The following is a 20,854-nucleotide window of genomic DNA, read 5'->3' on the forward strand; positions in this document are numbered from 1 at the left end:
AAAAAAATAAATAAATAAAAAAACAATTCCTGGCCTGTTTTCAGCTTTCAGGTTCATTAAATCTGAGTTTTTTTCCGCTGCTCTAATTCATCATCAGATTAGCAGCTCAAAAATGTGCCTGCAGCTCGGAGGAGAAAAGGCCCTTTTACTCCAGTTCCTCCTGTTTACCACAGTCAAGCACTTCATCTCCTCTTCCAACGGTAAATAATCCTTACAGCCAAACTCTGGAAATACCAGTTCAGCAAAAAAAAAAAAAAAAAAAAAAGCCTCACTGGAATTCTGTTTTACTGGCACTAGCTGCACTTCACTGATTGGGCAAAGAAAATGAGATCAAACACCTCGTCATGTCCAATGTCCATGTAGGGCGGTCTATGGTAAGCAACAGCATTAACACTGCATGATGAAGCTACGTTTACACGTTTCCAAATATCCAGACCAAAAATGAGCACATAGGAGAAGGACCAGCTCTTTACTTTTCAGTTCCTCACCCTCCACCCTACTGGCAGCCTGTCGGTCATCTTAAGAAGGACTCCAGTACCCGTCAGTCTCTCCTGATTGGCTTGGACAGGCGATGTGTGAGCAGGACCAGCCAATCAGACCAAGTGTGTAAAAGGGAATGGAAACAAGAGGGATAAGCCTGGCATCTGATTGGCTAGTGGGTTATGGGAATTCCTCACACCATACTGGCTTACAGAAAAGCGGACTGGTTGTTGGGATGTGGGAGATGTGGGACAGCGTTTGGGCTTGGTGAGGAGCCCTGACAGCTGATTGGCTGAGAGGAGGTGAGCTCACCAGGCGGCGGAGCGATTCGAGGGGGAGGTCCTGGATGGGGTCCCGGAGCAGGCAGAGGGCGCGCAGGGGCGAGCCAAAGCAGCTGGGCAGGTAGGCCCCGCTGACGGAGATGAAGTAGTCCTTGCCCATCTCCAGGTGCAGCACCAGGATGTCCTCCATCTGCTCGCGGCCGGAGTTCAGCTCCGGGGCCGTCGAGCGATTCACAAACACCTCCAGCTCGATGTTCAGGGAGGCGCCTGGACGGGGGCACACGCACACAAACACCCATCAGCGGGCCAGTATGGGGGGGGGTCAGTGGGTGTGTCTGTAGGTGTGTATGTGGGGGGGGTAGTGGGTGTGTATTTGGAGGGGGGGGGGGGTGTCCACGGGTGAGTCTGTGGGCGTGTCTCTGGGCAGGTCAGGGGTGTGTCTATGGGCAAGTTTGTGGGTGTGTCTATGGGCAGGTCTGGGGCGTATCTACGGGCAGGTTTGTGGGCGTGTCTATGGGCAAGTTTGTGGGCGTGTCTATGGGCAGGTCAGGGGTGAGTCTGTGGGCAGGTTTGTGGGCGTGTCTATGGGCAGGTTTGTGGGCGTGTCTATGGGCAGGTCTGTGGGCGTGTCTACGGGCAGGTCAGGGGTGTGTCTATGGGCAGGTTTGTGGGCGTGTCTATGGGCGGCCCTCACCTTGCGCCAGGAAGCCCTTGGGAGGGTTGGCCGTCAGCCAGGGCTTGCAGTAGGCGGGCTCGTCCAGCTTCTGGATGAACTCAAATTGGCACGGCACCTGTCCGTCATTGTGAATCGTCAGGGTGACGGCCTGGTGCTGCATGAACTTCACATCTTTGAAACAGAACTACGGGGAGAGAGAGAGAGAGAGACAGAGAGACAGAAACACACAGACACACACACGCACGCACAGACACGCACACACACACACCCATTACATTCCGTTATGTAACATTCCATTACATTCATCGAGCAGAACTGAACTTGAGCAGTCGCAGAAATGAAGGACAGCAGCCCGAGAAAGAGCGGAACTCAAACGGCAGTTTGAAACGTGATGATCCTCACCTCTCGACAGGACAGCGAAACGGACGGAATGCACTCGTTCTCCATCTTGTCAAGGTTTCGAACAATCTCTTCAAACGTCTTCTTGTAAGCTTCTTCATTCACCACCTTAATCTGGAAGAGAGGAGAGTAAAAACTGAAAATAGAGAAGGCTAACTAGGAGAAAAGCTCACAGATCAGGGGTCAAGGGTCATAGGTCCCTGTAAAATTCAGGGTCAGTGAAGACGCTGAGCGAACTGCAGAGGAAGAGCAGGATGGCGGTTTCCGGTCTCTCCCGCTGTGTAAGCCGGACAGGAACAACAGTGACTGTCTGCGCAGCTTTGGCGACTCCTCTCAGGGCTAAAACACACTCCTCAGGCAGCGTGAGCTCAGGTGACTCCTGAGTGAGCACAACGCCGATCCCGCTCACGGCTGAGCAGGAAGCTACTCACAGCAGCCGTGAGAGCCGGCCTTCCGTCGGACAGCCCAGAACCTTCAACCCGTCTACTCCCAGAACCTTCAACCCGTCTACTCCCAGAACCTTCAACCCGTCTACTCCCAGAACCTTCAACCCGTCTACTCCCAGAACCTTCAACCCGTCTACTCCAAAAACCACCCTCAGCGTCGGCGGGGACCCTCTCTTACCCCGACCTCCAGCAGGGAGCTCACGGGCTTGTGGTCGCTGGTCTTCAGGGTCATGTGACTCTGGTAGTGCAGCTGCTGGACGTGTTTCCCCTTCCACAGGATCCGGTCACACCAGGCCGGGACTCTGCACTTCTCGCTGTAGCCATGGGAACGGCACGCGCATTACCGTCAGGGCTCATTATAAAGGGGAAGTCCAGCTCAAAACCGCTGTTCAGCCTTCTGGACCTCATTAGTTTACACGCACTGAGTGGGCGCTCTTACTCAGACAGCCTATTCAGAATCAAGTGTGAACTTCGCTGAACAAATCAAAGAATAGCAAGCACAGCTAAATACAGAAACACAGCTACCCCATTCTACTCTTATAGCATATTCCTATATCTTATACTCTGTTCTTACAACCAGACCTGTTCTTATAACATTATTATTACAGAAGGAAATACAAAAAGGAAAAAAAGATAGGTAAAGATGACCATTGTGAGGTATGAGAATATGTCCTCAAAAAACACACCTCATACTTTTTAAAAATACACGTCTCATTTTGAATGCGTCACTCACAAGATAATATACAACCCAATTGCAAATATGCAGCTATTTTCCTGCAGCTTTGTCAAACAACGCTCGCCTTCTTTTCACAAGATTAACATTTTTGCTAAATCATGCTTACATGTATGCTTCTCTGATACGCCAAACAAAAAAAAAAAAAAAAAAAAAAACTGAGTGTGGTTCCAGAGTTCAGGATTGGTTTCATAGGGACAAACAATTTCCACCACTTCCTGTATTTAGAGCAGCAAAAAAATTATCATGGGAAATGCAGTCCAAAGATCTTATTGGCCAGCTTTAGACTGACTCAGCCAATGAATGCCGAGTGCCACAAAACATCAATCACCTGTTCCACTCTCTACTTTCCAATTCTAGCCATATTCCTAGCAGCACCACAGATGTTGTGTATCATTAATAATCTGCTACTTAATAAGCATAGAAGCCTAATATTCAAGTCACAGAAATCATAATAATCACAATCTTTATATTCATTGTCATCTGATGCTCAGCATGTGAAGTGCAGTTATTGTTGTTGAGTAATGAGTTCACAAAGTGAGTCTGTCAGGATGAATCTGATCATAACGACTCTTCCCAAGCATTCCAACCACGTGCTGTAGAGTCTGAGCTTAGCGTCTGCCTGACAGGCGTTTATCCTCTTCTGATAAACAGAAGTTCTGAATAAAAACAGAAACCCTCTCAGCCATTTAGCCTGCAGGGTGAGGCACTCTGGCAATAGCAGGGTTAGGTAGAAAGCTCCAGGACTTCAGTATGTCTCAGAGCTAGAGCTGCATTGCTGAGCCAATCAGAGGAAAAGCTGTCAGGCTGTGTGTCCTGCTACCTGAAGCAGGCCCTTGTTGAATTGGGCCCGTTCCCTTTTTTCCTGGAGGGTTACCTGGTGTCCCACTGGTCGGTGCCCGTGTCATATTTGTAGGTCGGCTGGAAGGAAATGTCTCCTTCCACGAATCCTGAAAACACGGCCCCCTCCTTCATCTGCTTCCTCAGCTGGGCGGGACAGAGCGACGGGGGGGGAAGGGGGGTCATTGTAAAATTTTGTAAACCATTGTTACTGTTGTTTAAGTATAGAGGAAGGAAATTAAAAAATCTATAAAAACCCAGCTGCGCTGAGGTGTGACAGGGCTCACCTGGTCGTGTTCCTGCAGAGACTGGAAATCTTTCTCAGCGATGAGATTTTTCACAAGTTCAGCCCCGATATCATAGAGCCTGTAGTTCAGATCTCCAACCCATAAAACCACACTGAAAACACACACAGATACAACACAAACACAATGATGTTACACAACCAATTCATTACCTGATTGTACAGAAAGAAAGCAAGTGAAAATTACAAACAGTGAGAATCCAACAAAACAGCAAAACCCAAACAGCACACAGACACAAACACATACAGCACACATACACACTCACACACACACAAACTCAAACTCTCCCACTTCTCATCTGCCCATTTCTTTAGGAGACACTCCCCTACACCCTTCACAGAGTGCCCGAAATCTTGGAGTTGTGCTCGACAACAGGCTGTCACTCTCTGAGAATATCGCGGCAACCACCCGGTCGTGCAGGTTCATCCTGTACAATATCCGCAGAATAAGACCACTCCTCACCAATTATTCCACACAGCTCCTGGTCCAGGCCATGATACTGTCACGTCTGGACTACTGCAACTCCCTCCTGGCTGGCCTCCCAGCATCAGCCACCAGACCCCTTCAGCTCATCCAGAATGCAGCAGCACGTCTGGTTTACAACCTCCCTCGTGACTCCCACGTCACTCCCCTCCTCATCTCCCTCCACTGGCTACCAGTGCAAGCTCGCATCCGGTTTAAGACACTGGTGCTTGCTTTCCAAGCAGTCAAGGGGTCAGCTCCTGGTTATCTGCAGAAGATGATCAGACCCTACAAGCCGGCCAGATCGCTCCGATCGGCTACTACAGGGCGGCTGATTCCTCCCCCTACACGAGCAGCAACAAGGTCTCGACTCTTTGCAGTTCTGGCCCCACGATGGTGGAACGATCTTCCAGTGGAGGTCAGAACAGCAGAGTGTCTGAGCACCTTCAAACGGAAACTCAAGACGCACCTCTTCTCTGTGTACCTCTCTCCTCTTCCCTAAACCCCCTCCCATAACTATTAAAAAAAAAAAAAAAAAAAAAAAAAAAAAAAAAAAAAAATTTTGGCTCAGACTATCTTGTTTCTCCTTAATGTATGCATCATAGTAAAGGCTTTTTATCTACATGTTGTTCAATGGACTTAAGTGGACTTGATCCTGAGTTTGGTTACTCTGTTGTAAGTCGCTCTGGATAAGAGCGTCAGCTAAATGCCTATAATGTAATGTAATGTAATGTCATACAGCACACAAACACATAGACATAAACACATACACATTCCAGCAGACACCGACAACTCTGTGGCATTGTGGGTAAGCAACATACTATTCCCCTGAGGAATTGTGGGTAAGGTTCACACTCGTGCCCCTGGGGGATTGTGGTTAAGAGACATACTCCTGCCCCTGTGGGATTGTGGGTAAGGTTCACACTCATGCCCCTGGGGGATTGTGGGTAAGAGACGTACTGGAGCCCCGGGGGGATTGTGGGTGAAGGACATATGGCCCTGGGGGATTGTGGGTAAGGGACGTATGCCCCTGGGGGATTGTGGGTAAGGGACGTACTCGTGCTTCATGATGGCGAGCGGCGGCAGGCTGGGGTCGGGCTGTCGGAAGGCCATGCGGGAGCAGATGTCGCGGTAGTCCTGGTTCCGCCGCTCGTACTCCTCCGCGTGCGCCGCCAGGTGGGAGTTCACCAGGCACACGTCCGAGTTGTGGAAGCGGAACCGCACCGCGACCGCGCCTTTATTTCCCTGAGAGAGAGAGAGAGGGAGAGAAAGAGAGAGAGGGGCGTCCGGTCACACGGGCTAACTTTCCACTGTAAAGCCCATGGCGCTAACTCTCCACTGTAAAGCCCATGACGCTAACTCTCCACTCTAAAGCCCACGGCGCTAACGCTAACTCTCCACTCTAAAGCCCATGGCGCTAACGCTAACTCTCCACTCTAAAGCCCATGGCGCTAACTCTCCACTTTAAAGCCCATGGCGCTAACGCTAACTCTCCACTCTAAAGCCCACGGCGCTAACGCTAACTCTCCACTCTAAAGCCCATGGAGCTAACTCTCCACTCTAAAGCCCATGGCGCTAACTCTCCACTCTAAAGCCCATGGCGCTAACTCTCCACTCTAAAGCCCATGGCGCTAACTCTCCACTTTAAAGCCCATGGCGCTAACGCTAACTCTCCACTCTAAAGCCCATGGAGCTAACTCTCCACTCTAAAGCCCATGGCGCTAACTCTCCACTCTAAAGCCCATGGCGCTAACTCTCCACTCTAAAGCCCATGGCGCTAACTCTCCACTCTAAAGCCCATGGCGCTAACTCTCCACTCTAAAGCCCATGGCGCTAACGCTAACTCTCCACTCTAAAGCCCACGGCGCTAACTCTCCACTCTAAAGCCCACGGCGCTAACTCTCCACTCTAAAGCCGATGGCGCTAACTCTCCACTCTAAAGCCCATGGCGGTAAGTCTGGACGCGCTCTCACCATCCTTCCCATGATTCCCGTGCCCACGGTTTCGGCGTCCATGTCGGTGATGTGCTCGGCGTGCTCGTGCTTCACGTAGAACAGCATCATGATCCCCACCAACCGCACCAGCTTCACCTGAGAGGGGGGGAGAGAGAGAGAGGGAGAGAGAGGTGAGATTTGCCATTTATTTTAATAACAGCTCCGCAAACAAACATGTCGGTCATTCTGAGGCCAATATAATGAACCACAGTTGAAAAGGAACATAATGATAATATCAATAACAATATTTTGTGTATTTTTTCGTCATTTCTGATCAGAATCATCGGCCCAAAAAGAGCTGCTCTCAGTGCGGTGAGCAGTACATCAAACGTTCCGACATTCCCCTTGACCCGGAGAGCAGAGAGGACCCCCCCCCCCCCAAAAAAAAATAATTATGCCATTCCTGTAGTCACACTGACTGGCTCTCCACATGACTTCAGTAATGAGGTTTAAACACTAGGGGGCGAGGTCGAGCTATTGCAATATTGAAAGCTGCCTCTTTGGTGTCTTATTGTCAAAGGTCCCTATGAGGTAAGGGTAGACGCTTTTTCTTCCAGAAGGTTCCCTGAGCTGACGTACGCACAGGACTCCGTGAATACCTGCAGCGATATCCAGCGCAGCGGCCGTCATGGTAACGTGGTGACGGACATTCTGAAGCCCAGACAAAATTAAAACAGAGAATAAAAAGGCCTCTGATGTGGAAAGATGTGACAGCCCCACCCCCCCAGCCCCCAACCCCTGGGCACTGCCTCATCATGTGAGGATGAGTGTGTCCTCCTTCTTCAGAACAGACTCAGCCACTAAGAACAGTTCCCACCCAACCCCCCACCAAACTCCCACGCACAGAACAGACATGCTGACTAACTTTTTGTTTCTGTTTCTGTAGCTTAACAGCAGAAACTTTATTAAATTAATAAATGCATGAACACTCGCAGACCGGCTTCTATTTCTTAAGACATTCAGAGTGCTGAAGGGCAATTAGGAAGCAATGAAGTGTGTTAAATTTGGACTGGGGGGGGGGGGGCTGGTTATAAACTTTATAAAATCACTAAAATACCAGTGTCACCTTCATGAGTCTGGAAGACACACAGTTTGTTTAAAGAACATGACTAGAATGAAGAAAGTGAGAAGCCCTGCAGTACATCTTTTTAGGTTATTATAAGAAAACATATATATATATATATGGGCTATGGAAGTAAAAGTCCTTACTAAAGCGTACTTGTGGGCGGGGTTATGGAAATAAAAGTCCTTACTAAAGCGTACTTGTGGGCGGGGTTATGGAAATAAAAGTCCTTACTAAAGTGTACTTGTGGGCGGGGTTATGGAAATAAAAGTCCTTACTAAAGTGTACTTGTGGGTGGGGTTATGGAAATAAAAGTCCTTACTAAAGCGTACTTGTGGGCGGGGTTATGGAAATAAAAGTCCTTACTAAAGCGTACTTGTGGGCGGGGTTATGGAAATAAAAGTCCTTACTAAAGCGTACTTGGCGTCGGGGTGTAGAGCATCATTGACTGCCTTCATCCAGTCCTGCTCCTTCGGGGTCTCATTGAACAGGAAGGCCTCTTTACTGAGGTCCAGTTCCTGGAACCTGCAACCCAACAGAACCGTTATAACCCAGCCCCACCCCTTCCCTGTAACCCGCAACCCAACAGAACAGTTATTACCAAGCCCCGCCCCTCCACAGCCTGCCACACCCCTCTACTCGCATAAGATAGCAGTACCCGCCCAAACGGGTGAGGTTTTCTGAGTTTTTTTGGGCTTACCCCACGCAGTATATGTCCGGGGGTTCGGCCACACACCCCAGCCAGGGAAGCAGGCTCTCTTTGGGAAGCTGGCCGTTCACGTTGTAGGTCCCCAGGAAGAATCTGCAAAAGCCACCCAAAAGGAGAGGCCAGAGTGAGCGCCAAGCTACGCACCGACAGAGCGTGACTAGCAGGACACATAGCGAGGGCTAGCACAATGCCCGGCTGCTCATCGGTGAGCGACTGATGCTGCCTTGATTATGCTGTACATGGTGAACGGTTTCTACCGTTCACCATGTACAGCAGGTATCTTCAGATGTGTCTGAAGACACCTGCTGCACACGCGGCTGGACTGGGGTGAGAGTATTTAGCAGGCACGCCCCAGAGACCCTGGGACTGTCAGTCCCTGGCGGGTCACGTACCACTGGCATTGGGACCTGAGTGGCTTTCCATTCGCATTGACAGAGATCCCTGGCCAGTGCCATAGTGACAGACAGGACAGGACACATCCGGCAGTGTCTCAAAAACACAAACCACACATCATCCTTCTCCCCTGGCAACAGCCAGCATCAACATCTGTCTCCCCTGGCAACAGCCAGCATCAACATCTGTCTCCCCTGGCAACAGCCAGCATCAACATCTGTCTCACATGGCAACAGTGAGCATCAGCATTGTCTCCCCTCTCGGATGGAGGTTAAATTCACCTGAAGGTTCTGATGGAGGTGTAGAGGTTAAACTCACTCACCTGAAGGTTCTGATGGAGGTGTAGAGGTTACACTCACCTGAAGGTTCTGATGGAGGTGTAGAGGTTACACTCACCTGAAGGTTCTGATGGAGGTGTAGAGGTTACACTCACCTGAAGGTTCTGATGGAGGTGTAGAGGTTACACTCACCTGAAGGTTCTGATGGAGGTGTAGAGGTTACACTCACCTGAAGGTTCTGATGGAGGTGTAGAGGTTACACTCACTCACCTGAAGGTTCTGATGGAGGTGTAGAGGTTACACTCACCTGAAGGTTCTGATGGAGGTGTAGAGGTTACACTCACCTGAAGTTCTGATGGAGGTGTAGAGGTTACACTCACCTGAAGGTTCTGATGGAGGTGTAGAGGTTACACTCACCTGAAGGTTCTGATGGAGGTGTAGAGGTTACACTCACCTGAAGTTTCTGATGGAGGTGTAGAGGTTACACTCACCTGAAGGTTCTGATGGAGGTGTAGAGGTTACACTCACTCACCTGAAGGTTCTGATGGAGGTGTAGAGGTTACACTCACCTGAAGGTTCTGATGGAGGTGTAGAGGTTACACTCACCTGAAGGTTCTGATGGAGGTGTAGAGGTTACACTCACCTGAAGGTTCTGATGGAGGTGTAGAGGTTACACTCACCTGAAGGTTCTGATGGAGGTGTAGAGGTTACACTCAACCTGAAGTTTCTGATGGAGGTGTAGAGGTTACACTCACCTGAAGGTTCTGATGGAGGTGTAGAGGTTCACCACTCACCTGAAGGTTCTGATGGAGGTGTAGAGGTTACCCACTCACCTGAAGGTTCTGATGGAGGTGTAGAGGTTACACTCATCACCTGAAGGTTCTGATGGAGGTGTAGAGGTTACACTCACCTGAAGTTTCTGATGGAGGTGTAGAGGTTACACTCACCTGAAGTTTCTGATGGAGGTGTAGAGGTTACACTCACTCACCTGAAGGTTCTGATGGAGGTGTAGAGGTTACACTCACTCACCTGAAGGTTCTGATGGAGGTGTAGAGGTTACACTCACTCACCTGAAGGTTCTGATGGAGGTGTAGAGGTTACACTCACTCACCTGAAGGTTCTGATGGAGGTGTAGAGGTTACACTCACTCACCTGAAGGTTCTGATGGAGGTGTAGAGGTTACATCATAATCACCATGAAGGTTCTGATGGAGGTGTAGAGGTTACACTCACCTGAAGGTTCTGATGGAGGTGTAGAGGTTACACTCACTCACCTGAAGGTTCTGATGGAGGTGTAGAGGTTACACTCACCTGAAGGTTCTGATGGAGGTGTAGAGGTTACACTCACCTGAAGGTTCTGATGGAGGTGTAGAGGTTACACTCACCTGAAGGTTCTGATGGAGGTGTAGAGGTTACACTCACCTGAAGGTTCTGATGGAGGTGTAGAAGTTAAACTCACCTGAAGTTTCTGATGGAGGTGTAGAGGTTACACTCACTCACCTGAAGGTTCTGATGGAGGTGTAGAGGTTACACTCACTCACCTGAAGGTTCTGATGGAGGTGTAGAGGTTACACTCACCTGAAGGTTCTGATGGAGGTGTAGAGGTTACACTCACTCACCTGAAGGTTCTGATGGAGGTGTAGAGGTTACACTCACCTGAAGGTTCTGATGGAGGTGTAGAGGTTACACTCACCTGAAGGTTCTGATGGAGGTGTAGAGGTTAAACTCACCTGAAGGTTGTGATGGAGGTGTAGAGGTTACACTCACCTGAAGGTTCTGATGGAGGTGTAGAGGTTACACTCACCTGAAGGTTCTGATGGAGGTGTAGAGGTTACACTCACCTGAAGGTTCTGATGGAGGTGTAGAGGTTACACTCACCTGAAGGTTCTGATGGAGGTGTAGAGGTTACACTCACCTGAAGTTTCTGATGGAGGTGTAGAGGTTACACTCACCTGAAGGTTCTGATGGAGGTGTAGAGGTTACACTCACCTGAAGTTTCTGATGGAGGTGTAGAGCGCCTCGTTCTTCAGCAGTTCGCAGCGCACCAGGTTGTCTCTCAGGCCGAACTGCGGCATGCTCAGGATCTGCGCCTTGTTGGACACGGTGTGCTGTGAGGAACGCACCAGGTCGTCCCGCACCTCAGCCTTCACCTTACCGCCACTGAGGAGAGAGCGCGGGGGGGGCAGCACTGAGCACGGAGCGCTGAACACTGAGCACCAAATGCTGAACACCAGAGGTTAAACTACCTGAACCCAAACAGATTAAACTACCTGAACACAAACAGATTAAACTACCGGAACACCAGCAGAGATTAAACTACCTGAACACAAACAGATTAAACTACCTGAACACCAGCAGAGATTAAACTACCTGAACACAAACAGATTAAACTACCTGAACACAAATAGATTAAAGTACCTGAACACAAACAGATTAAACTACCTGAACACCAGCAGAGCTTAAACTACCTGAACACAAACAGATTAAATTACCTGAACACAAACAGAGATTAAACTACTTGAACACCAGCAGAGCTTAAACTACCTGAACACAAACAGAGATAAAACTAACATGCTGACGGAAGCTGAGGGGGATGCACCGGTCGGCCAGCAGAGGGCGCTCTTACTTGTCTGCGCTGTTCTCCCCTGCGAGCGGCTCACCCCTGCTGTCGCCAGTCACCTCGTGAGCTCCACGCACTTTACCGTTCCCCACCGCCATGGTCCCTACAGAGAGAGAGAGAGAGAGCGCTGAGTGAGTACCTACACTGTCTAAGAGACGCATGCACACATGCACACGCACACGCACCCATACCCGAGTGCGTGCGTGTGTATGACGCGTGTGTGTGTATGACGCGCGTGTGTGTGTGTGTGTGTATGACGCGTGTGTGTGCGTGTGTGTGTGTGACGCGTGTGTGCGTGCGGGTGTGTGTGGATGAAGAAATCTCCTTATGAAACTGACAGCGTGCAGAAATTCTGCCCGGTTTTGGGGAAATAAAACCTGACATAATAAAATAAAGGCTTCCTGAGAGGAGAAGCGAAACGGCGAAACTCTAGGAACGAACGTGAAACTAAAACCCCGAACACGCCAGGCCTCTACTCCGCTCACGAGCACAGGCACTCATTCTGGACTGGGAGGGGGACGGGGAGGGGGATGGGGGGGGGACGGGGGCACCATCATGCAGATTGCGAAAGGGGTGATGTTGCAAATTGCCGGGGCCTTGGTATGCAACATAACGGCTCGCCTTGTCACAGGATGGTTCCGTTAAAAAAAAACCAAACAAAAAATAAACCCTGCGGCTGTGGCCAAACTACACAGGATACAGTGTGGTAACAACACAACACAGTAACCCACGGCAACGGGCCAACACCCCGAAGAACTTGAATCAGATGTAATTTACACGCTGCATGAATGCAGGACCAACAGTTCTGCTCACAAGAACACTTTCTCGCTTTGCAATTAATTAAAAAATATATTATTTTTGCTCACAGAAGAAAATAACTAAGTTCATAGTTTAAATAATGATTGACAAACACACAGCATAATATGGAGCAAATAACACAGAAGTAAAAGCACAGACCAGTCCTCCACACTCCTGACCTTATATCCTATTATGGACAATATTATTACAGTATCCATGCACTGGGAATACCTTCCAGCATCTCCAAGACCCTGCTCGACTCCTGCAAGCCGTACGCAACCTTACCCTGACGCTCACCTACTTCCATATTGATTTTTCAATTTCCCCCAAAGACTTTACGCAAGCCCAAATTTACGTGACCGGAATGCACATAGTTTGAGGACGTTCCTTCTCCGCTTCACGATGACTGTGTCATCGTTCAGGGTCGGCATGGCAACCTGCATCATCAGAGATGTTACATGTGAACTCTCTCTGGTGTGGAGCGTTCTGAGCCAGGTCTGTGGCCTTCTGAGCCAGGTCTGTGGTGTTCTGAGCCAGGTCTGTGGCCTTCTGAGCCAGGTCAGTGGCGTTCTGAGCCAGGTCTGTGGCGTTCTGAGCCAGGTCTGTGGTGTTCTGTGGTGTTCTGAGCCAGGTCTGTGGTGTTCTGAGCCAGGTCTGTGGTGTTCTGAGCCAGGTCAGTGGTGTTCTGAGCCAGGTCTGTGGCCTTCTGAGCCAGGTCAGTGGTGTTCTGAGCCAGGTCAGTGGTGTTCTGAGCCAGGTCTGTGGTGTTCTGAGCCAGGTCTGTGGTGTTCTGAGCCAGGTCTGTGGTGTTCTGAGCCAGGTCAGTGGTGTTCTGAGCCAGGTCTCGGGCCACTGTGGCTCACGGACCTCAGCTGGACACACTGCTGCTCTCCAGCAGCGCCGGAGCGCGCATCATCGACTGGCAGAGGCGCAGCGTGTCACAAGACAAGGTTACGAAAGGTCAAACGTGGCACTGGAGCGCGGCACCGTAAATCACATCGTCACAGGTCATATTAAAGTGATCATGTTATCAAAAATTATACTGGAGTGAGTGTGTGCGTGTGCGTGTGTGTGTGTGTGTGCGTGTCCGTGAGTGTGTGTGTGGGTGCGAGTGTGTGAGTAAGTTTGTGTGTGGGTGTCTGTGTGCATCTGTAAAGAGGACAGTTGTTGGAAATTAACCTTAAGCTGTAAATACTTGATGCACACAGGCCTAAATCACACACACACACACACACACACACACACACACACACATACAGGATTCTCATTTAAACAGTTGCACAAGATTTCTGAGACCTTGAGAAGGACCTCATCATTCTGGCTAAATGAGCATCTCTTCGGTAGCAGGGCCCGTAATAGGTCTTTAATCACAGCCTAATTATCCGAGCCCAGCCGCCCGACGGGGCCCGTTCCAGAACGGAAAAAAACCAGCCCAAACCCCCCCTCCAGCCGGCTCAGACGGGGGGGGGGGGGGGGGCACCGGTGACAAACTACGCCCGTGGAAGAACAAGGAACGCCGTGTGCGTACTAAACAGGCTCCGGGAAGAGAGAGAGAGAGAGAGAGAGAGGGGGAGGGAGGAAGAGAGAGGGAGAGAGAGAGAGAGGGGGAGGGAGGAAGAGAGAGGGAGAGAGAGAGAGAGGGAGAGAGAGAGAGAGGGAGAGAGAGAGAGGGGGGGAGAGAGAGAGAGAGAGAGAGCGAGCCGAAGCAGCACGCAGAGGTAAATAAAACCGGCTAAAAACAGAGCAGGGCCCAGCTGGGCCAGAGGGGAGGGTCCCAGCGGTATTACGCACGACAGGGAAACAGGAAATGGAAAACATTGTTCCGAGCTTCCAAAGGGGAACTCCCTGCATGCCAAGGCAGGCCCGCATCGGGGGAGGAAAACAGGGCAGGGTTTATACTGAGCATGCTCAGTGCGGAGTTCATACTGAACACGCTCAGTGCGGGGTTCATACTGAGCACGCTCAGTGAGTGCAGGGTTCGTACTGAGCACGCTCAGTGCGGCTTCATACTGAGCACGCTCAGTGAGTGCAGGGTTCACACTGTGCACACTCAGTGCAGGGTTCATACTGAACACGCTCAGTGAGTGCAGGGTTTGTACTGAGCACGCTTAGTGCAGGGTTCACACTGAGCATGCTCAGTGCAGGGTTCACTTCTCTGTGCTGCAAGCCGTAAAAGCTGCTCAGCACATCGCAAACAGCCTTCCCCTCCTCCTCTAGTGCATATCCCACAATGCATCACTCCCAAGACTTGGAACTACCAGTGTGGAAACAGCGATCCCCCATGCATAGCTGTTTGAGCCTTTCCAGGTCTTAGGAGAAGCAGGGGGTGCAGTGAGCTGAATCCACCAGCAGGGGGCTCCCACTCCAGAAACTCAGCTGCCCTGAGGAAAACCTGCAATAGCTCAAACTGCTACTGCGGCTGAGAGGGCCATTCCACACTGTAATAACTATGACTATGATTATGAATGACTTCTGGATTGCCGGGAGGAGACAGGCATTTTCCTGGCCACCTACAAAAGTTGCTTGCTGAGGAGAAAAGGCAGTGAAGGACCCAATACTTCACAGCATGTTCCTACACTGAAAGCAGTGAGCTGCAACTGCAGCGCTCTGCAGGACGTGCTTGACGGCGGTTAGCCACTCCGCGCGGTTCTTACCCCACTTCCCAGAAGCGATGTGTGACACAGCATGTGAAACTAAACACTGTTTTGCATGCCGCCCAGAAACACAACTATTTCTCTTTAAAAAATAATCCGTAACATATGAACGCCTTTGTTAGGGGGTCAACAACCAGCAGGAGTGCAGCTACGTGACCACTCTGACCACAGGAAGGGCCACTTCAGAGCAAACAAACTTGCGTGCTTGTGGTTTGCTTCCGCACGGAAAGCTTAGAATAACATTGTCTGCTAAATGCCTGCAATGTAATGTACTCTTATCCAGAGCGATGTACAACAAGTGCATCAGTTCAAGGTGCAGAGGTGCAGAAAAACACACTAGTAAGTAAAGATCAAGTAAAGTAAAGATCGTAGTGCCAGAAGTGACCACATAGATCAGGACTCCAACCCTGTAGGGTAACTTGTTCAGCAAATAAACAAAACAATCCTGCCAAGTACAAAACTTGCACTGAAATCACATTTGCCTAACCCGTTCAGTTACAAATTAAATAAATAAATTCATTAAAATATGAGCTCATCTGAACTGAGACTGCTCCAGGGGGACTTAAATATTCAATATAAATATTCAAAGCTTGAGATTCTGGGCTCCCAGTAGTGTGTGCATGTGTCTGAGCATACGTGTGTGTGTTTATTTGTGAGTCTATCAAAGAGCACACTCCCAAACAGTGGGATGGCGCAAACTGTTAAATTTTTTCCACTTTGCATTCAGATGGTTTGTGTCAGCAGTGAAAGGGTTAAAACGAACCCGGGCGATTGCACATAAATACAGTTATTCAGACAGCGGGCCAACGTGACCTAAACCTGCTTTGCTGACGCCGTCAATTTCAGTCCAGCCGCCGTCTAAAAAAAGCGGCAGAACACCAACACAGACTAACAACCACGGAAGACGCGTAACTAACAGCTAGCCTAAAGTAAACTACATTAAGCTAATGGAACCTCAAACCCAACAATTTGTCCTTAATTTTCACTGGACCGAAACAGGGCGCCAGACGCACTGATACCCAGAGTGTTGTATAACCCATAGACATATCTATGGTGTAACCCCAGTACACTTTAAGATTCCCCTCACATGGTGATTTGAATGCAGTTATTCACACAGCAGTACCATGTGACTAAAACCTGCTTCCCCATTGGCTGACACCTTCAACTTGAGTCCGTTTCGGACTGAAGACACCAGACAACTGAGGCAGACTTAACAGCATCTGAAGAGAACTGCCATTGTAAAACAACAATTAGCCAGTCCAACCATTACAACCGAAGGGATCCCGACTGGAATTTTGACTTCCATCCAGCTGTTTGGGCACGTTGCTCAATCCTGACACTGACTGGTAAAATTATGAGGTTAGACCCCAACAGTTAGGTTTGTTCGAAGAGGCCTATCAACACTCGTTGCTTGCGTTCAGCTTTCTGATGAAAAAAAAAAATACATTAAACTGTCCTAACTAGTAACTATTCTTGGGCATCATTACACAAACCCAGTAGCCCTAAATCTGCGCCGCAGGATCGTTGGTGCAAATGACGTTCATTTCAACAGGTGGCCAACACGTTTTTTTTTTTCAAAAACAACTGAAGTTTGCTAGATAAACACCGCTGGCGAGATCGTTTTCTTTTAAGCTGCGAGCCCCGTGTGATCTGTCGACAAGCAGTGGGAATGTTTGACCAGTACACACTGACAGGTTTGGTGTAGTTCTAAGTTTCTGAAACGTTTGAGAGTTTTTCGATAGCTTACATTGACCTGTCGTACACATTACTTGAATGCATTCGGTGGTTTCGAAACTTAGAACGCGCTTCATGTAGTCTGTATCTTTGACTTGATTAATTATCATATCTGATAAGTGATTGATTTGATCTTTTCGTTCCTTGGTAAACATAGCGACGTAGTCTATCAGTCTCTGAAAAACAAAATTAAAAACATTGATCGATTTTCCGCTTTACATGTTTTACGTTGAAGCGACGCATTAGGTCGCAGAGACGAAAACGTTAATAAAATATTACACCTTCAACTGTAAAATTAACTCTTAAGATGTTTTAAATCCCCGCGGAATACGGAGTACCACCAGCGGAACTTTATATAATGTATTTACGTTGCAAGGAAAATGGTTCTACAGGTACTGTAGGTTTTGGCAACCGATCCTCGTAGCCTACATAATACACGGCTAAAACCAGTTAAGGGTTTTCGCTACGTTTCCGATCCTTAGTCCGAGGGGTTTTAAATTCTAACGTTTTCGCAACCCCTGACAGTGGATTCGACGGTTTTAAGGAGCTCTGGTGGTTTTTGAAACGCGTTTTAATTCCAGTGTGTACGAGGCCTTAGTTTAAGATTGGTATCTGCGAAGAACAACAAGATTTCTGTCAGTTTAACTCCAAACAGACACTGCTCTGATAAAACTGTGCGCAGACAGGAAAACCAAATCAAGTTTGTATTCCAGATTTGCAGCTCAAATCCAATAAGCTAAACCACACACATCGAGCTAATCTTTTAAACGGGTCAGTAATGATGATGCCTCAATCGTTGGGGCAATGTAATGCCTAGTCTAACATAGTCTGCCAGCTACTTTGATGTTTACAATTGAATTAGAACACCTGGGTGAGGGTATATTATTGGGTAACGTTACTCTAGCTACACACTGGCCGACAACACTAGCATAAAAATAGCAAGAAAGCTATATTTTGGTTAAACTGAATTCTTTAAACATACAAGTGGTAGCGATAATAGCCAGTATCCGGAAAACCGATACAGCTAACTAGTAGTACTAGTACATTATCACAACTGAGCAAATAAAGTTGGCTAACGCGTCCTGTCAGCGTGAACTGGATAAGGATCAACACAGTGTACTAGTCTAGCCAGCTTCGTGAATAAAGGAACTAGATAATACAATAAAAAACGATTATCGCCGTGTTTTTGGCTATTGCGGTTGTAACAAAGATTAATATTAGTTACATTTGCTGAATAGTAGTAACTGTGCTAGCTAGCTAGTATAGCTACATCGACAACACCAAATTTTCACAGTTCATAGCAGCCCTAATCTCCCTACCTTGCTAGCTACTTAGGAGTAGGCACTTGGCTAACGTTAGCAAGCTTGCTAAACTTTCCGAAATAGCCTGCTAACTAACACTCTTTCGCTCTGAAACATGTACACAAGGTGACGTGAACCAGCACGGAAAATGAAAATGCGCTACTTTACCCGTTTCCTTCATAACATTAGGCATTTCCTTTTTATTCTCACTCTCATTCTCAGCTATTTCTCCCAGGACCTGTTCCTGATACTCCAGCCTGTTTCTTCGCCCGTGTGCAACCAGACCAAAGCAATCCACCGCAGGAGCGCAATGCGTCAATTAACTTCAGCACCAAGCTAGTATACAACAGCCATATAAGGCGGGCTTAAAATAAACTTTTGGATCGAATTTTCCCCCCACTTATCATACCTCAAATTAGGTTAAACCAATTTTTTTTACAGTCTCTGGCTTAAACCCATCTGATCAAACATTACGTAAAATCAGGCCATCCAAAGGTCAGTAGGTGGCGTACACTAGCCAACACCCTAATTACAGATAACGCCCATAACGTAGGCTAAACAAAATGTGTTTTGCTCTTTAAAAAGTCGAGGAAAATAAACACTACGGGTGACATCAGGTAAAAGACGTCAAATGTTGGGAAGGTGCGAGTGTTTTTGTTAAGAGATTCATTGTATTCATTAATTGTACTGGGTACAGGCAGGTCACGTGCAGGCAGCTAGGACAGCACAAAGCGAGAGAGAGCTAGGACTAACCGCCACGCTCCTGATATCTGATATCACTTTGACAGCCAGAGGACTGAGGACTGTCGCACACCTCTGGGGAATTTGGCGGGTGATGATGTCACTCTCACAGGCCTGACAGAGAGAATTTCCTGGCCACTGGCCATAAGAAGCTGATTGGATCTCCTCTCCTTAAATAAGTGGGTGTAGGCATCAGCACATTGTTCTTGTTATTAGATAGTCGTAGTAGGGGTGATGCAGCCTGGAAGTAGGCGAAATTCCGGTTTCCCCGCATACAGGGATCGTACATTGCTCAGAAATCTCAATGACTCATTAAAAAGGCATTCAGCTGTGAATTTATCTTTGCGTCTCTCGATGCAGCTGACTAGCTTTGGTGGAAATATCAGAAAGAGAGTGAGAGACAAAGGGGGAAGCGGAAGAGAAAGGAGATAGGGGGAGAGATAGAAGGGAAGAGAGAGAGAGAGAGACAGAGAAGCAGAGAAAAAGCTGCTTGCCTGATTTCTTGGTTTTGGAGAAGTGCCTTCCGCTGCTCTGTCTGGACGAGCCCGGCCCCTTCTGGGACTTGCGGTACTTGGTGAGCCACTCGAACTGGGAGGCCGGCACTTCACCGGGAGGCTGAGAACACACTTCTGCAAGAGAGGATATGACAATAGGCATGAATGTACCCACACACACACAATGCCCACACACACACACACACACACACACACACACACACACACACGGCGGCAGTGTAGTATAATGGCTAAGGAGTTGGTCTTGTAACCTAAAGGTCGCAGGTTCGATTCCCCAGTAGGACACTGCTGTTGTACCCTTGAGCAAGGTACTTAACCTGCATTGCTCCAGTATATATCCAGCTGTATAACTGAATACAATGTAAGTCGCTTTGGATAGGAGTGTCTGCTAAATGCCTGTAAACTAAACTAAACTAAACACACACACCCAATCACATGCACACACTCACACCCACCCATGCTCACGCACACACGCACGTATGCGTGCACACCCACTCATACGTACACATTCACTCGCACACACATACATGCACGCGCGCACACACACACACAGACTAGTCTGTATTGCTATACTTGTGAGGACTTCCCATTGACTTACATTCATTCCGTAACCTCTAACCCTAACCCCAACCACTACATGCCTAACCTTAACCTAATTGTAACCCTAACCCTAACCCTAAGTCCTAACCCTAAAACAGCCTCTTGAACTTGTGGGGACCAGCAAAAGGTCCCCACCTTGCATAATTTTCCTCATCTTTCTATCCTTGTGGGGACATTTGGTTCTCACAAAGATAGTAATACATGCCCACACACACACACACACACATTCACTCACTCACTTGCATGCGCCCCTACATGCACACACAAACACACACCAGCTGAAAGCCTGATAGTGGTGTTTTTGTGTATGCTTGTAATGTATGAGTCATGTTCTCAGTTTAGCAGTGGCAAAGGTGTGTCTCCGGCAACCTGGGCAGAGACCGTGTGATATTTCAGGCCCAGGTCAGGGAAGAGGAAGTATGAAGTTTATTCTGTAAAATGCCACTGTCATAAACCATGTAAAGATTACTACAGACATGCTCTCATATAACACTGATCTTTTACCGGACACACATGGGTTTGTGCATTTAGCACTGTGATTTTGGTCATAATACAACCCTCAAAAATAAAGAGAACGTATCATAAAATGTAGGGGATGTGTCTACGATAAAACCAATACAAGAACAAGAAAAACGTGCAAACATAAGAGTGCAATCTTTTTTGCTGTCTAGAAATAAAATGAAAAAAGATTAAAAGAGATTAAGTGCCTCTGTAGTTCAGTCCAGAAAACACGCTGCAACGCCCATGCTTTGTGCAAAAGCCGTATGTAACCATAATAAACTGCTTTGAACCTTTGTGCTGGTCTTTCTGAAGCAGGAACCACATTAACGATC

The 20,854-nt window shown here is 48.3% G+C and overlaps 1 protein-coding gene across 5 annotated transcripts in view; it reads right to left on the minus strand.

The window, feature by feature from the left end:
* Nucleotides 1–20,854, minus strand: part of inpp5b (inositol polyphosphate-5-phosphatase B) — a 38,168-nt gene that overhangs the window by 9,084 nt on the left and 8,230 nt on the right. For 3 of the 5 annotated variants that reach the window (XM_064345378.1, XM_064345518.1, XM_064345443.1), the window contains 13 exons: nt 19,401–19,535; nt 11,685–11,781; nt 11,048–11,218; nt 8,380–8,481; nt 8,090–8,204; nt 6,596–6,712; nt 5,680–5,867; nt 4,143–4,254; nt 3,893–4,002; nt 2,461–2,596; nt 1,840–1,950; nt 1,456–1,621; nt 793–1,028 (listed from right to left, as the gene is read on the minus strand). In XM_064345378.1, coding sequence (XP_064201448.1) covers nt 793–1,028; nt 1,456–1,621; nt 1,840–1,950; nt 2,461–2,596; nt 3,893–4,002; nt 4,143–4,254; nt 5,680–5,867; nt 6,596–6,712; nt 8,090–8,204; nt 8,380–8,481; nt 11,048–11,218; nt 11,685–11,781; nt 19,401–19,535 — 1,796 coding nt within the window. Of the gene's footprint in view, nt 1–792; nt 1,029–1,455; nt 1,622–1,839; nt 1,951–2,460; nt 2,597–3,892; nt 4,003–4,142; nt 4,255–5,679; nt 5,868–6,595; nt 6,713–8,089; nt 8,205–8,379; nt 8,482–11,047; nt 11,219–11,684; nt 11,782–18,183; nt 18,207–18,333; nt 18,696–19,400; nt 19,536–20,854 lie in introns of those variants that run through there. The other 2 variants (XM_064345581.1, XM_064345634.1) reach the window with 2 other exon arrangements.

The sequence above is a fragment of the Anguilla rostrata genome, chromosome 1, assembly GCF_018555375.3.
Source record: "Anguilla rostrata isolate EN2019 chromosome 1, ASM1855537v3, whole genome shotgun sequence".
Taxonomy (NCBI): domain Eukaryota; kingdom Metazoa; phylum Chordata; class Actinopteri; order Anguilliformes; family Anguillidae; genus Anguilla; species Anguilla rostrata.